The sequence below is a fragment of the Podarcis gaigeae genome (assembly GCF_964106915.1).
Source record: "Podarcis gaigeae genome assembly, chromosome: 2".
NCBI lineage: Eukaryota > Metazoa > Chordata > Lepidosauria > Squamata > Lacertidae > Podarcis > Podarcis gaigeae.
In genome coordinates this window covers 125380422-125398120 of record NC_139679.1, presented here as the reverse complement: position 1 = coordinate 125398120, position 17699 = coordinate 125380422, and the positions used below count along the sequence as shown (strand labels likewise).

The window sequence follows — 17699 nt, the reverse complement described above, 5'->3', positions numbered from 1 at the left end:
GAGGGCAGGCAGAGCTTTGGTAACCATATACCACTGTGCCTATTGTTTATTTGTCTGACAAATAAATTATTATTTTAATTTCTCTATTGCTGTGTTGAATATTTCATTCCAGTTACGCGTTAACCACAAGCAGGGTGCTACAGTGTTTGCTCAGGTTCCTCAGAAATTTCCCTGCCTGTTCTGAGGAGAAAAAAATATCCGCCCTTTTCTCCACAGAAACACTCCAGGATTCTGTTCAGGGAAGTTTTTAATATTTAACGCTGTATTGTTTTTAATACTTGTTTGGGAGCCGCCCAGAGTGGCTGGGGAAACTCAGCCAGATGGGTGGGGTATAAATAATAAATTGTTGTTGTTATTTATTATTATTATCCCCCCCGACTCTGCCCTGTTTGTTGTTTCTGGGGGAAACTGACAGGAAATCTCAAGGTTGACCAAGGTCTGAGGGAATTTATAGTATCCCCTCAGGACTTGGAAGGAAACACAAAGGATGTCCAGATGAAACCCCCACCTGCCACACCTCATGAAGTGATGGCACCTCCACAAACCCCCCCAGGCCCACTTTTTGGCCCCAAAACCTGGCATTTGGGGGCTGGGAAACAAGGAGGAAGGAGACCCTAGGCCCCCATGGTGGGTCCTGACTTTATCCACCAAAGTCCTCCTGAGGGAATGAGACAAACTCCATTCGCCCCCTTTGCACCCCTTTATCAGACTGGGAGGCAGCGTCAGCCAGCAGAGCAGCAGACCAGACACCATTTTTAAACCACTTTTTGCTAGTGGGGAGGGCGGGTCATAAATCCCCTCAGCCTGCCAAGAATCACAGGAGGCTGGTGAGGGGAAAACACTCTGGGTAGTTTTATTTATTTCACTTCATAAAATTTATACATCAGTTCATTGTGGGGAAAAAGCAACACCTCAAAATGCTTTACAAAAATATAAAACAAGGGGAAAATCGCAACCATGCTTTAAAGCTCAAACACATGAAAAAAAAACATTAAAACCACCTCAGCTTCCTCAACATCTGGGTCAACTTATCTGAGCAAGAATATTTTCAAAAGGTGCCAAAAGAGAACAATGAAGAAGGCGCCTCTTGGTTTCATTAGGCAGGGAGTTCCAAAGGAGAGAAAGGAGGGGAAAACACTCCCAGGGACCCATATTTACATGTATTCATTTATTTTTAAAATTTCTATACTTCAACTGTAGATTTCAGGGCGGTTCACAATGTGATGGCAGAGGAGGAAGCAGGACCATCAAGCTCACCCTAAGACAGGGAGCAAACACTATAACATCTGCAGACAAGAAGGGATTTCCTCAGAGGAAAAAAGACCCAGGCATCACCAACCGCCACTCTGGGCGGCTTCCAACAAAATATTAAATTACAATAATGCATAAAAAATTAAAAGCTTCCCTAAACAGGGCTGCTTTCAGATGTCTTCTAAAGAGTGGTAGTTGTTTTCTTTGCCATCTGGTGGGAGGGTGTTCCACAGGGCAGGTGCCACCACCAAGAAGGCTCTCTGCCTGGTTCCCTGTAACTTGGCTTCTCGCAGGGAGACAACTGCCAGAAGGTCCTTGGCGCTGGACCTCAGTGTCTGGACAGAACGATGAGGGTGGAGACGCTCCTTCAGGTATACTGGACCGAGGTCATTTAGGGCTTTAAAGGTCAGCACCAACACTTTGAATTGTGCTCGGAAACGTACTGGGAGCCAATGTAGGCCTTTCAACACCGATGTTCTGTGGTCTCGGCGGCCGCTCCCAGTCACCAGTGCAGCTGCCGCATTCTGCATTAGTTGTAGTTTCCGGGTCACCTTCAAAGGTAGCCCCACACAGAGTGCATTGCAATAGTTGGCACTTTGTGATGAAAAAGTGGGTTTTGTGTTGCAGTTTGGGTACTCGGTCTGGAAAAGGTTTGCCACCACTGCCCTCGGATCATGTCCAGTCGCAAAGGTGGACGGAGGTTTTCCACCCTCAGGCCAAGAGGTGGCTCCTGCCTTGGGGCAGCTGGTGGATTTGGAGGAAGCTGACCCTTAGCACTCTGGGTTGGGGACCTGCCTGAACCTCCTTCCCCATTATACTCATCCTTACGGTTTCATTTTGGGGATAGCATTCTACACACACTTGTGTCACCATGGTTCCCGCCCCCCAGCACATTGCTTTGAGAATGCTCTGGTACGGCCCCTTCTTCACTGTGTCCCCTTCCCTCCTCATGCAAGACCACCAGTCTCATCTCCACTTTGAGCAACTCTCCATTCCCAAATACAAACATTTCCAGCTCCCTCCACCAAACACCAACACCAGCTCACTCTCAGTCCACCCTCATTCAGCAGCAACACGACTGATTCACATTAAATATTATATTATGCTTACTATTGTGAAATGTGACCTTCATTAATTTAAATAAATGCCTAGACCACGTTACATACAAACAACAGAAGCTCACATACGCTGCATGCAATTAAGACTGATTTCCTGTTATTGATGTGAAAGAAAGTGTCGACTCGGAGAGAAAAAGGTTCCACAGTCTAAAATGTGTTGCATAATAACCAAATCAGGATTCACACTCCTTCTATTTAAACCCTTTCTCTTCTTTGAGTTAATTCATGGCCTGTAGGTGTTTCCACTCTTACAGCTCTTACCCCTCAGAGTCTTTTGGTGGTTTGTAAGACTTCCACTACAACAGAACCTCTGTCCACTTCCCTAGGACTTATATTGTTACTCCCCTGTATGAGTTTGTTGGTGTTTTGTAAGAACTCTACTTGTACTGAAGCTCCTTCCACACTCCATACATTGAAATGATTTCTCCCGCGTGAGTTTGCTGATGTTTTCTAAGATGTCCACTATCAGTGAAGCTCTTTCCACACTCCATGCATTGAAATGGTTTCTCCCCAGTGTGAGTCCGTTGATGAATTCTAAGGTTTCCACTAGTAGTGAAGCTCTTTCCGCACTCCATGCATTTAAATGATTTCTCCCCTGTGTGACTCCGTTGATGAATTCTAAGGTGTCCACTCTGACCGAAGCTCTTTCCACACTCCATGCATTTAAATGGTTTCTCCCCTGTGTGAGTCCGTAGATGAATTCTAAGGTGTCCACTATCAGTGAAACTCTTTCCACACTCCATGCATTTAAATGGTTTCTCCCCTGTGTGACTCCGTAGATGAATTCTAAGGTGTCCACTAGTAGTGAAGCTCTTTCCACATTCCATGCATTTAAATGCTTTCTCCCTCGTGTGAGTCCGGAGATGGATTCTAAGGTCTCCACTCTGACTGAAGCGCTTTCCACACTCCATGCATTTAAATGGTTTCTCCCCTGTGTGAGTCCGTTGATGAATTCTAAGGTTTCCACTTCTATTGAAGCTCTTTCCACACTCCATACATTTAAAAGGTTTCTCCCCAGTGTGAGTCCGTTGATGAACTCTAAGGTGTCCACTGTGACTGAAGCTCTTTCCACACTCCATACATTCAAATGGTTTCTCCCCTGTGTGACTCCGTTGATGAATTCTAAGGTGTCCAGTCCCACTGAAGCTCTTTCCACACTCCATGCATTTAAATGGTTTCTCCCCAGTGTGACTCCGTTGATGAATTCTAAGGTGTCCACTCCCACTGAAGCTCTTTCCACACTCCATACATTTAAAAGGTTTCTCCCCAGTGTGACTCCGTTGATGAATTCTAAGATGTCCACTCCCACTGAAGCTCTTTCCACACTCCATACATTTAAAAGGTTTCTCCCCAGTGTGACTTCGTTGATGAATTCTAAGGTGTCCACTCCTACTGAAGCTCTTTCCACACTCCATGCAATTAAATGGTTTCTCCCCTGTGTGAGTCCGTAGATGAATTCTAAGGTGTCCACTTGTATTGAAGCTCTTTCCACACTCCATGCATTTAAATGGTTTCTCCCGTGTGAGCCCGTAGATGAATTCTAAGGTTTCCACTTCTATTGAAGCTCTTTCCACACTCCATGCATTTAAATGGTTTCTCCCCTGTGTGACTCCGTTGATGAATTCTAAGGTATGCACCGTGACTGAAGCTCTTTCCGCACTCCATGCATTTAAATGATTTCTCCCCTGTGTGACTCCGTTGATGAATTCTAAGGTGTCCACTCTGACTGAAGCTCTTTCCACACTCCATGCATTTAAATGGTTTCTCCCCTGTGTGACTCCGTTGATGAATTCTAAGGTGTCCACTCTGACTGAAGCTCTTTCCACACTCCATGCATTTAAATGATTTCTCCCCTGTGTGAGTCCGTTGATGAATTCTAAGGCTTCCACTAGTAGTGAAGCTCTTTCCACACTCCATACATTCAAATAGTTTCTCCCCTGTGTGAGTCCATTGATGTATTCTAAGCTGTCCACTCCCACTGAAGCTCTTTCCACACTCCATACATTTAAAAGGTTTCTCCGCAGTGTGAGTCCGTAGATGAATTCTAAGGCTTCCGCTAGTAGTGAAGCTCTTTCCACACTCCATGCAATTAAATGGTTTCTCTCCTGTGTGAGTCCGTTGATGAATTCTAAGTTTTCCACTCTCAGTGAAGCTCTTTCCACACTCCATGCAATTAAATGGTTTCTCCCCTGTGTGAGTCCATTGATGTTTTCTAAGTTTTCCACTGTCAGTGAAGCTCCTTCCACACTCCATACTTTCAAATTGTTTATGTTCTCTCTTTTCACACTCCATTTATTTAAATGGTTTCTTCGTTAGTCCCATTGGACATGGCCCACCAAAATTCTGACTGCCTTCTCTATTGTCTTCTTTCGATGGGGTGGGGAGAAAATCCTATTTGTTTTCTAGGAAGAGAACAGAGTACTATTACAATTAGCACTTGCTCTTATTTTCACATCTTTTACAATCTCTCCTGTCCTCCATATGTTCCAAATTTTTAGGAAAGGCAAATGAAATAATGTAAAATAATGGTCATACATCATCAGCCTTTTATAACCCTTAATTATTGTTATTGAAGCAGTATTATCTTATAACATGGTTGAACTTTGGGCTTTACGTTTTATAAAAAGGGGTTTCTCACAGGAAAAGGAGCTGCTCTATGTTCCATGAACCTGGCCAATATTCATCAGGGTCCTAAATTCATCATGAAGTTCTTCATCCTCTGCACAACAATCCTCCACCCCTTGGGCCGCATTTTGTCCCCTTCAACCTCTATATCTTTATTAATCACCTGCACATTCCCTTTCGCCTCAGGAGGTCCATACTGACCATTTTGGGAGACCCATATATAAGTCTAGTGACAAGGCTTTGTGCTTGTGGTCGGTTGAAGGAGTGCTCAGTTGGAGAATGTTCTTGGGGTTGGACCTCCATCTCTCAGCCTTGCATTATGGAATGGAGAGAGCTGGAGATGCAGAAGGAAAGCAGCTGGAGCCTGACCGCTGGGAAGGCCAGATTGAGACACCAACCCCAATTATGATTTATAATAATTATATGCCACCAGGTCTCGCACCTGCCTCCTGACACTGGCTTATCTTAGTGGAGATTCCCTGTCCAGGCCTCTCTCACTGTTCTTCCTCCTTTGCCGTGGGTGGCCAAGGGCTTCTGGATATTCTAGCTCTGCTCCAACTGGGAATTATTTATTAAATTTGAATACCTCTCTTCATATGAAGGAAGGAATTAACGTTGGGGGCAAACCATTTCCTTCAGAAGGTCTTCCCCAGCGAACAACAGGGTTGATAAACTGCTCACCTTGGCTTTATAGTGTTAGGGTCTGGATACCAATCACAATCCCTCGGAAATGTCTCAAGAACCCTTAAGATCCAGTTGCACCAGCTCCCAAGTAACACTGAGCCCTAGAGGAACCGTCTATGCCGAGTTGAGGCATCTCTGGCCCTCCAGATGTGGTTGGACTCAAAGTACCACCTGCCCAAGCAAGGATGGCCCATGGCCAGGGAGGATGGGAGTCTTATCTGGTGGGACACACTTTCCCCTTCTTCCCCCTCCTCTGAAAATGCGGAATGGGGGAGGTGGGGTACATTGACGCAAGGGGGACATTGACACACGAACAATATTTCAATATCAAGAGATGATATTCGTGTCGCGACATCATCCAAATGTGCCTATACATGTGTGAGCAGAAGAGTTGCGACTGCGCTGGCTGCCAGTTAGCCGTTGGCGTTTGAAAAGAGTAGGTGTGTTTTTAGCATGACCAACTAAAAATTATGTGAAATGTAAAAGTGTTCCAACACTTTTTTACGTCATTTAGTTAAGATTTAAAAATACCAAAGGTAAGTTATTCCACTCAGTAATCAGGATTACAGGTGATTTTCAAATAAGTTCAGTGGCTTTATTAACAATTGTTAGATTTTTGAAAATGCCCGTTGGGGCACTTTGATACACTAAGACATGGGATGCATTGATATGTATAAAAGTGCCCCGCTTAGTGTACAATAATCTCTAAACTCATTAAATTTGAAAAGAAAAAACCTGTTGTTTACTACGTGGCCAAAGGTATTTCTAAATATAATATGATTTCAAGGATGTTGTTTTGCGGTTGCCAAAACCAAATTTCCCAAAGGGCACATCTTGAACATCATCTCTTTATACTTTTTCTATTGACTTATGTGGATATAATGTGTAACAGAAGCTAAATGTTAAGTACCATATTTTTCGCCCCACAGGACGCACTTTTCGCCCTCCAAAAATGAAGGGGAAATGTGTGTGCATCCTATGGGGTGAATACAGGCGTTCGCTGAAGCCTGGAGAGCGAGAGGGGTCGGTGTGCACTGACCCCTCTCGCTCTCCAGGCTTCACACAGATCTCCGCAAGACATAGGAGCCCGCGCTGGGCTCCCACGGCTTGCGGAGAGTTGCCTGTATGCTCAAGCCTGGGCATATCCCCGCTATAACACACAAGTTCTAATTAAATCCTAGTATTTACTATACCTAAACATTGAGCACCACAGACTAATAATAATAGTAATAATAATTTATTATTTATACCCTGCCCATCTGGCTAAGTTTCCCCAGCCACTCTGGGCGGCTCCCAATCGAGTGTTAAAAACAGTAAAGCATTAAATATTAACAACTTCCCTAAACAGGGCTGCCTTCAGATGTCTTTTAAAAATAAGATACAGTAGCTGCTTATTTCCTTGACATCTGATGGGAGGGCATTCCACAGGGCAAGCGCCACTACCCAGAAGGCCCTCTGTCTGGTCCCCTGTAACCTCGCTTCTCGCAGGGAGGGAACCGCCAAAAGGCCCTTGGAGCTGGACCTCAGTGTCCGTGCTGAATGATGGGGGTGGAGACGCTCCTTCAGGTATACAGGACTGAGCCCGTGTAGGGCTTGAAAGGTCAGCACCAACACTTTGAATTGTGCCCGGAAACGTACTCAAATATTCCTCTGCAGTAAAGGAGGCAAATGGAAGCCTTCCCATTGTCTTTGTGCTTACAAATACTGCCTTAAGGAGGGATGAACAGGGTGGGCCTGTGACCTGGATTCAGGAACTAAAGTATTTACCATCACAAAAGAATGGCCAGGCTGCGCAGGTAATGCAGTTAGTGACCATTAACAGGTATCCTTGGGGACAGGTTTTCTGCTGTAGACCGCCTCCTGTGATGTATTCCTGCTGTAGACAGTCTCCTTCCGTATGATATTTTTTTGGGGGGTCTTGGGTGGGCAATTTCAAAAGACTATATAAGGCCTTGCACCCCTCCCTCCTGGTTGTGGTGAGGGGGGGGGGACACTGTTGCAATAAAGATCAGGCTTACTAGCCACTTTGCTTCCCATATACTCTGGTTGGCCTCTGTTATTTTCTCCTACCTATATGGAACCCACTTAAGGACTATATGGGCTCTTGGATACCCCATAAGGGGAAAGAGCAGGTTTTTTCTTAGAACAAAGGTTGTAAGAATATGTTTGGTTGGCACGCTTATTTATGGCAGGATAAAACTAAAACACACAAGAGCTCTATGAATCAGGTTATTCAGAAAATCCTTTTTACAGTATGGGATAAATATAATAATCAGCTGGAAAGAAAACTCCTCTTTGGCTTCCACCCACAAAAGCAACAGCTTTGTAAAAAATGCAATACAGAAGAAGCAAAGGGCAACTTACAGAGATCTTTTGGACTTTTCGGAAGAAGAAATAAAACTGAATCAACAGGATGAGGTGGGAGGTGTGGTGGCGGATTGGTTTCAATACCATCAAATCATCTTGTTTGGACAAGATAAAGGGAGAGGTTTTTGGACTGAAAGTTCACAGTTTGAAAGAGATATTATTGCGAGGAAAGAGAAAGTGTTTCCTAAATTTCAGGTAGAAAATTGTCCAATCTGAAGAAGTGTGCATGCACACGAAAGCTTATCCCCAGAACAAACTTAGTTGGTCTCTTAGGTACTACTGAACATTTTTAAAAAAAAAAACTTTCCAAAATGTATGAGATACTATTAGAATGGGAAACAAAATAAAACTGGTAAAATCTGCAATGATACACTGGGCCAGAAATTAAGGTCATAATTAGAGCTGGGCTTGATGTTAATGTGCCAACTGTTTCCTAATATTTGAGCTGACATTATATCGCAAATCCAATGTGTATAAGGACTAGGAAATATCTGATTTTCAATATCGTGATAACTCGTCAGCTAACAGTTGCAATGTTCTCACCAGCTAAACCTCACAATAAGACCTGCTAAATATTGCCATGTTATCAGCAGTTAAAGATTGTAATCAGGGTGGATACAATCAATGATTTTTTTAAAAAATATTTTTTTTATTTAAATCAATTTTTTTAATCAGATTTTTTTTAAAAAAAATGCTTTTAGAGGAAAAAATCTATCTAAAGATAGTGTTATATTTAATTACATTATAGTCCAAAGGCTATTCATCAGGAAATAAGGATTTGTTTTTAATTATCTAGCATGAGGCTTTATATGCAATATTTAATTTTTTAGGTAAATGAATTCCATTAATCCATTCACAATGTCATGCTCTTCCAGAGGTTTCTGTAAGATTATTTGGAGAAGTTTTTCTAATGAGATTGTCACAGATGCTTGTTTTTGCCATTCTCAAAAGTGTGAATTTCTGTATCTGCAGAGATAACATGCCTTTTCTTCACAGGAAAAATGTTATAAAATAAACATACAGAGTTGAGTTGACAGAAAACCTTAATCCCATTGTTCCTTTGCAGATTTATATACACAGAATTAACCCCTTAAATTCTAAGTTCTAAGAGGTTCAATGAACAGATGGTTTGGAGTGGAAGAGATCTGCACAAGTAGCTAAGTGTGAAGCAGTAAAAATGAAAGTGCAACCTTGTGAGCAGAATACTCCACACACCTTGGGGTCTTTGTGTAATAATTGTGCAAGCCAGACTTGAGGCAAGCGCTGAAGGCTCTTCAGGGCTGGCAACCTCTTCCCAATCCCACTGGGTTCCAACAACCGCACTAACACTTAACTCTACAGAATAGGCACCTGGATGCAGAAGCCAATCCAAAGGGGTGGCTGGTAGTGGAGGTGGTGAAATGCTTAAGTTCTGAGTTTTTCATGTGCGCTAAAACTCAGTCTGCTTGGTTGTTGTTTTTTATTTAAATTTTTTTTTTACCAACATGCTATAATATTATTGTTTTAGTTAAATAAATTGTTTAAGTTGTTACTAAAGAAATGATTATTTTTCTCCTTCCAATAAATTACAGCAGAACTGTTGTCCAAATATAGACAGTTAACTTATTAAACCTCAGAATGATTTCATAATAATCTGTCTATGTATTTCTAATAGTGTAACCAAATCAGAAATTTTTGATTTAAATGGAATCATACTGACTAGTGATTTATCGTAAATTGTGATTGAAATCAATTTGATTTGTATCAAACCCACCCTGATTGCAATCTACCACAATGTCTGAAATAAGGCTGGAACTATACAGAGGCGAACAGGACAATGTCCTGGCAGCTGCTGCTACTTAGGGGTCTGAAACGGATAAATGAAAATAATCTCAATCATCACACACTCAGTTTCATCAGCAGGGAAGCCAAGATGCATCCTAGCAGGACTTTTGGGTTTGCGCTAGGCTATAATTGGTGGTATTCAGGACAATCCAAAGTATGGAGATAAGTCGTAGTGAATACAGATGATCTGGGACAGCCAAAACCCTCAGCTGGGAGGTTGCGTGATGGGGGTGGGGGTCAGGGGTGCTGGAAGGAGAGGGGTCTCTGTCGAGGCTCCTCCCCCTCCCATTAACCCTTCCCTGGACTCCCTCTCTCCCTTTCCCCAGCCAGGCGCCCCACGACCCCAGGGATTCGTGCCAGGGGGAAGCCGGGAGAATGGGGGGCCTCAGCCCCACCCCCAGCCCTGCTTGGGGTCCTCCTTCCCCTTCCCGCCCAGGCGTCCAGGGGGGGGCAGGGCAGCTGAGCATCTCTCGGCCCCCCAGGAAAGAGAAAGGGGAGTCTGGCGGTGCTGCTGCTGTCCAGGAGATCTTGCCAGGTGTAGATCCCTGCAGGTGTTGGGTCCCCCCTTCCCCCCTGGGTCGGGGCCTGGATCGGGGCCCCTGTCGACGGGCCCCAGGGAGGGCGCTTTCCTTAGGGGGGGTCTCCCCTTATCCCCCCTCCCCCTCTATTTCCCCCCCCCTCCTCTCCCTCCCTCTTTACCTCTTGGTCCTCCGCCTCCCTGGCTCCGGATTAGTCCGCTTTCCTGGTTTGCAATAGAAAGGGGGGCGGCGGCGACGGGGGAGGGGGGGTTCCTCCACTGACGCCTCTCCTCCCCTCTCCTCGAAACTTCCGGCGCATTTCGCGGCGACACTTCCGGCTCCTTTTGAGACGCGCGCATCCCTAGAGCTACGAAATTAGAGCAGCCCCTCCCTGTGTCCGGAGGGGAAGGAGACGGGACGGCGCTGCCTCTGGCCTCCTGCTCTGGGGGCTCCATGGGGACCCGGCCCCCTCCCCCCAACTGCCTCTCCTCCTCACGGGGAGTCTCACTGGGGTCTCCTTCTGGGCCTCCTTCTGCATGCCAAGCACTCAACCTGGGTCCTTCTGCATGCAGAGCAACTGCTGCATTGCTGAGCCTAAGCCCCCTAGCAGCCAAGCCCAGCTTCAAACACCAGCCCTCCCCTCCCCCCGTTAAAAGACCCCCCCACTGGATTCAGAGGCAGTGAGGGACTCCAGACAGACAGAGGCGCCCTTGCTCTGGGATTCCCTTGCCAGCAGGGAGACTTCAAAAGCCGCCCCCCCTGCCTCCCCCTTCCCTCATTTAGTAGGGAGACTTTTCATCTTGTGGTTTGGTCATTTTAAATCCACTTTTTCTCTCTCTCCCTGCAATTTTAAGCAATTGTGGCTCTTATGATCCCTACAGGGTATTAAGTGTTGTTCTAACCTCCCTAATGCAGGTGGAAAGAGGAATGTGGGGCTTGCTTATAATATCTTAGGGTGGCAGGATTAAGATTTGGGACTGGCACTTTCAGATTCAGAGCCACTTTTCACTTGAGATTTCTTCCAACTACTGGAGGAAAGTATGTCTGAGGTTTATGACAGAAATATGATTATTACGGGTGAATTTATTATTTTTTTAATTTCTCTTTATTAATTTTCATACACACATATACACACAAATGTACAGAAAATAAATTCTTCACAAAAAAAATGAAGTAGTATCACTGGACTATGACAGAACACTGAGGGAAAGTATCTCAGAAGAAGGCAAAATACCAAATACTTTTTTGATATGTTTACAACAATGGATCTACTAGATCAGGGGTCAGCAAACTTTTTCAGCAGGGGGCCAGTCCACTGTCCCTCAGACCTTGTTGGGGGCCGGACTATATTTTGGGGGGAAATGAGCGATTTTTGCCCGCCCACAAAGAGGCCTGAAGATGTTTGGCTTTACCTGTCCCAGTTGTTGTCCCAGTAGCCCCAGTTGGGCTTCTCCAGCCAGGTGCCAGGGCAGGTTGGAGGCTGCGTTGGCCGGTGAAGACAGAAGCAGAAGCCCCGGCGGAGCCACGGACGGAGGCAGGGGAACGGGGGCATTGCCAGAGCATTTACCCACCAACTGCTGCTGCTTCCCAACCCGCAAGCGGCAGCTGTGGCCGCTGCAACAAACCGCCTGAACACCATGGGAGGAATGAAGGAGGGAGGGGGTGATGAAGAAAGCGCGTGAGGAAGTGGCACGGAGAAGGTGCGCAGAAAAGGAAGGAAGGGCGAATTGAGGGAGAGGGAGGAGGAGCAGGAGGAAAACTCAGCAGCAGCCAGCATCACACCCCCTTCCCAGCACCACCCTTCTGAGGTGGGTGAGCCGACTCCCCCCGTTGATGGCACCCGGTGTGGGACAAGATTGCTCGTCCCTGAGGAGAAATGCGCCGCCGGGTGAGGGAGAGGGAAAGAACGTGCGTGCTGGCAATCCATGCGGTGATTCCTGGACCATCCGCAGGCCCGATCTAGAAGGCAATTGCGCCTGATCCAGCCCACAGGCCTTAGTTTTGTTACGGAAAAATTCCGGGTGCGGGGTTACCCTTGCCACCCGGCTCGTCGGACGAAGTCCGTGGGTCCTAGCGGAAGAGATGAGCTCAGCCGGAGACAGGAGCAATAAACGGAGATCCAAAGTTTATTGCGCAACAGGTTCAAAATGGAATTGAACCCCGAGAATGGGGCGACATAAACTTTTAAAAGTTCCCTCCAAGTCCCAGAATACAGTGCAATAAACGTCATGAATATATTATGAGAAGGTTGGGTTTCACAGATTACATCATGAATATATTACAGAAAGGTGGGGTTACATGGATTAGCATTTTAGGAAGGGAGGGGGGAATATGCAGAGTAAGAAATATGCATAGATAAACATAGATAAACGTTTCCTGAGTACAGGTGATGGCAAGACAATGGCGCTGATATGCATCGTCTGCCACCTGGCATTGCCCAGGGAAAGGGTTTGGCAGAGCGATCCGACCGGATTAGGGTCTTCCTGAGTACGTGACCTGTCGCTCAGGAGATTATGGAGGTAGGAGCAGCATCATGGAGTCCAGAGGGAACCGAGTAGAATGACGTCAAGATGGAGAAAATCGGAGCTTTGGTTGATTTTATATTATTTTCCAAAGTTTCGGTACTTTGCCGGTTAAGTGTATATTGAGTATCAAAAGCGGAAACAAAATGGATACATTGTAACAAGACTTTGACAGTTTTACAAGGTCGCTGGTTTCGGTTCCATTGTTCTCGCAGCGGGGAGCTGTCAAAGCTTGTCAGGAGGTTAAATGAGGCGTGCAAGAGCTCCCTGAGCTAGCTCCTGCACGGGAATGCATGGTCCTGATTGGCTGAGGCACGGCCATTATATTCAATGGAGAATACAGTTCGATACGGTCTACCCATGTTAAAATAGGGCGAAAGGAAGGCTTAAGAAAGAAGGGCTTATTTCGCCCGTATATAGAAGGAAAGGATATTATTTTATAAAGTCAAGGGGTATAGTGTGGTGCTTGTGCAACAGTGTGGGGGCTGAGGAGTCACGGCAGAGTTGGGCGCTGTGGAGGTCATCGCCTCGGGCCCCTTATCAGGAGGAGGAGGGGTGAGGAAAGGTACCCCCCCTCCTTCCGTATCAGTTTGCCAACCCAGATGCTTGGAGATTCAGATCCCCATTAGAACAAGAATAAACATGTTCTTCTGATTCAAAGGAATCTGTGGGAAGAAGAAAAATGATCTGGATATTGAAGGAATTGCATACAGGATTAAAGACTGTAGAGATCCAGCCAAGAACTATATCAGATCAAAACTCAACATGGATGATAATGAGGGGTGAAAAGAGTTCATTATATAGATGGAGACTAAATAAGGGTTTATTTGAAAAACACTGAATTACAACATATTCCAATTACGTTAAAGTATCAAAAGATGTTAAAAAGTATTTGGAAATATGGGGGAGGATGAAACTTTCACTTTTACGAAGAATTTCAACCATAAAGAGAAAAGTTTTACCTAAGATACTGTTTTTATTCTGAATTACCAATCATAAATAATACAAGCTTCTTTAACAAATGGCAAAGAGATATTTCATGATTATTCTAGCAGAGGGGAAACACCAAGAATACAGTATAAAATTTTGATAGATACTAAAAATAGAGGTGGCTTCGCACTGCTAGATTTTCTACTATGAGGCAGCCTCTTTGTGTTGGTTAAAAAAATGGATATCATTGGACAACACACTATTGCTGGATTCTCAGTGGAATCTCGGTTGTTGAACGCTTCAGAAGTCGAATGTTTGGGGATTTCAAATGCCAACAACCCGGAAGTGAATGCTTCTATTTTTGAACGCAATTTATAAATAAAATTATATACACAGTGGTACCTCAGGATAAGTACTTAATTCGTTCCGGAGGGTTAGGGACCTAACTGCGAACTGTCATATTCCACAGGTTGGTATAATACAGCAAAATCCAAACATATAGTTTCATCATCATGGCAGGGATGGTCCTTTTCCATAGAATTCTTATTTATGGAGTTAGTTTTTATATCCTGCTTTTCTCTACTTGAAGGAGTCTCAAAGTGGCTAAAAATCTTCTTTCTCTTCCACCCCCACAACAGACACCTTGTGTGGTAGGTGGGGCTGAGAGAGTTCAGAGAGAAGTCTGACTGGCCCAAGGTCACCCAGCAGCCTGCATGCGGAGGAGCGGGGAAGTGAACCCAGCTCACCAGATTACGAGTCCATCCCTCTTAACCACTACACCACAGAAACGTATCTCTTAAAACTCTGGAGCAAGCTGTTCAGTTCAGCCTCATAGTGATACTGATTTGCGGAGGGAAGGTTGGTGATGAGCAAGATCTGTTCCCATTTCCCAACACAGAGACCATAGAGCAGTTTCTTTTGGGGGCTGAACCTGCAGAGTGTTTCTGTTCAGAATTTCTGTGGCAGAAATTGGCTTCTCAAATCGAACCCCATCATGAAACTTTCAGGTGTAGCTGTTGGAGGTGGAGGGCAGAGAAGGTGCTAGTCCTTACCTCCCTCCTCCCAGCCCCATGATCCGTTGCCCAATGGGCTGAATTTCAGGGCTTTTGCATGTAAAGGGCAAGCTTGTTCTTTACTTGTTTAGACTCTATAAACTTGGGAACAGATATTTGGCTCCATGACCAAAATGACCAAAAGGGTCAGCTTCTAGAGGACTGGAAAGATCATGATTGTACTTCCCCTACCCTCAGCCCTAACCCTGTTGAGTATTTTTTGTTATGAGACTGAGTGTTTGGGGCTGATGCTGTAGCATTCTTGTCTGGGGGCTTGATGGAAAAACAGAAAAATGTCCCTCACCTAACTCTCCAATGCCCTTCAACAAGAATGCTGTAGGAAATACTGCTAATCCCAAAGGGAGGCAAGAATTTGCTTCAGCTCCACAACAGCAGCAACAATACTTATCACAAAGTATTGGAAAACACAAGATCTACCCACCCGGGAAGAATGGCAGATGCAGGTGATGGACTACATGGAACTGGCTGAGATGACTGGCAGAATCCGAGACCAAGGAGAAGAGTTGGTGGAAGAAGATTGGGAAAAAATTAAAGTTTATCTTTAAAGCAAAAATGAATTTGTGAAAGAAGAGAATGTAAAATCACAGTATATTAAGATAAATTATTAAGATAAAAACAAAGCTGGAAAGGATTTGCTGAAATATCTAACTGAATTAGAATACCAAAATGGGAGGTGTGAGGAGGTCAAGGAAGTAAGCGAATTAAAGCAAGTGATGTAAAGGTTTGACTTGTTTCTCTTTATTTATTTTTGTTGTTCTTGGATTATATTTGTTTTCTTATGTATTGTTCTTTCTTTTTCTTTTTTGATTCTGTTTTGACTTATATTTTTTCTTTTCTTCTGTAACCTTTAAAAAAAATTCTAATAAAAACTTACTAAAAAAAGAAAAGAAAAGAAAATAATTTGCTTCAGCTCACCTTGTTAATGGCAGAGCAAAAGCTATGTGTGAGTCATTCTCAATCAATCTACTTTCAGGACTGATTTTAGAACCCCATCATGCAAACATGACTATCCACACAGGGACCATCTATTTTTATTTTTTTCTGATACTGGATTTTAAGTTACAGTTACATCTTTTAAAACAGCTGTCAGTATACACTGTATTCCACTTGCCTTCCAAAGGAATACGTGGCTCTCCCCACATAGCGGGTTAGGTTGAGACTGCTGATCCAAAGTGATCAGTAATTTTTACGGTAATTACAATCCTGCTTTCCCTTGTACCAGCTTACCTTGACTTCAGCAAGGCCTTTGAAAAGGTCCCCCGTGATATTATTGCAAAAAAACTAGTAAAATGTGGGCTAGACAAAGCTACTGTTAGGTGGATTTGTAATTGCTTGACGGGCTGAACCCAAAGAGTGCTCATCAGTGGCTCACCTTCATCCTGGAAAAAAAAGACTATTGGGGTTCCACAAGGTTCTGTCCTGGGCCTGGTGCTATTCAATATTTTTATAAATGATTTGGATGATGGAATAGAGGGCGTGCTAGTCAAATTTGCAAATGACTGCAAACTGTGAGGGGTTGCTAATACACCAGAGGACAGGGTCAGAATTCAAAATGACCTGAATAGCCTAGAGAGCTGGGCCAAAACCAACAATATGGAGTTCCATAGGGAGAAATGTAAGGTACTACACCTGGATAGAAAAAATGAAATGCACAGGTGGGGGACACTTGGCTTGACAACAGTACCTGTGAAAGGGATCTGGGAGTCTTAGTCGACCACAAGCTGAATATGAGTCAACAGTGTGATGTGGCAGCTAAGAACACCAATGCAATTCTGGGCTGCATCAATAGGAGTATAGTGTCTAGATCAAGTGAAGGAATGCCACCACACTATTCTGGTTGGTCAGACCACACCTGAAATACTGTGTCCAGTTCTGGGCACCACAGTTGAAGAAGGATATTGTCAAGCTGGAGCATGTCCAGAGGAGGGTGACCAAAATGTAAAAGGTCTGGAATCCAAGCCCTATGAGGAGAGACTTAGGGAGCTGGATTTTTTTAATCTAGAGAAGAGAAGATTAAGGAGTGACATGATAGCCATGTTTAAATATTTGTAGGGATGTCATGTTGAAGAGGGAGCAAGCTTGTTTTCTGCTGTTCTAGAGACTAGGATGCAGAATAATTGATTCGAACTATGGGAAAAGAGATTCCACCTGAGCACGGTAATCCAGTCAGGGAAAAAGGGAGGCATACTATGTTTAGGGCACCGTTTCCAGCCCCTTCCCCTTTTCGGGGTGAGCATAGTGGATCCTAAAAAGGGCTGCTCAGTCATGGATACAGCTGCTGAGCTGCTCAACTGCCTCATTCACTGAGTCAGAACAACTGAATCTGTATCCACCGCCCATGTGTCGGTTCATGACTAGGGGCTTCACATTCCTGCCCCCATAGCCATTTAGTGATCGCCATGGGGGGGATGGTTTGGGGGGGTTGGGTTGGGTTTTTGGAAGATGCCTGTGCGTGAATTTGTTTTATGTGTGTAGATCAGTGCACGCTGACCAACGCACAGTCTTCGCAGTAGGGCTCTGTTCTGATGGCATGAAGTAGTCACGACAAACCGATAGATTCCTATCTGCTGCAACCTTCATCCGCCTTCACAGCCGTTGTAACACACTGCTTGTTATCACCCGCCTGTTCTGCCGTTGAGGACTTATTGGATCATTCTTTGTCTAGCTCCTTCACTGTTATGTACTAAGCTTGGATCCTAGAACAATAGGCAAGTAGGATCTTAGAATGCAAGAACTGATTGGCTTGCAGGTGTCACCGGAAATCACCCCCCCTCATCTACACGTGTA

General features: G+C 44.7%; 3 protein-coding genes and 1 long non-coding RNA gene across 4 annotated transcripts in view; 1 reads left to right on the top strand and 3 right to left on the bottom strand.

Annotated features, from left to right (window-relative positions):
• The window catches only part of LOC310837825 (uncharacterized protein), a 29130-nt gene extending 18267 nt beyond the window's left edge, over positions 1 to 10863 (bottom strand). The window contains exons 1-2 of the mRNA XM_083724982.1: positions 10569 to 10863; positions 614 to 4771 (exon numbers count right to left, since the gene is read on the bottom strand). Coding sequence (XP_083581108.1) covers positions 2747 to 3868 — 1122 coding nt within the window. The 5' untranslated portion in view covers positions 3869 to 4771; positions 10569 to 10863 and the 3' untranslated portion in view covers positions 614 to 2746. The remainder of the gene's footprint in view (positions 1 to 613; positions 4772 to 10568) is intronic.
• LOC310837499 (uncharacterized protein) overlaps positions 1 to 17699 on the top strand; it is a 152836-nt gene that overhangs the window by 6876 nt on the left and 128261 nt on the right. The gene's annotated exons all lie outside the window — the stretch shown is intronic.
• Positions 1 to 17699, bottom strand: part of LOC310838314 — a 113285-nt gene that overhangs the window by 24306 nt on the left and 71280 nt on the right. The gene's annotated exons all lie outside the window — the stretch shown is intronic.
• LOC310837618 (uncharacterized protein) overlaps positions 1 to 17699 on the bottom strand; it is a 100801-nt gene that overhangs the window by 64664 nt on the left and 18438 nt on the right. The window lies entirely within an intron of this gene.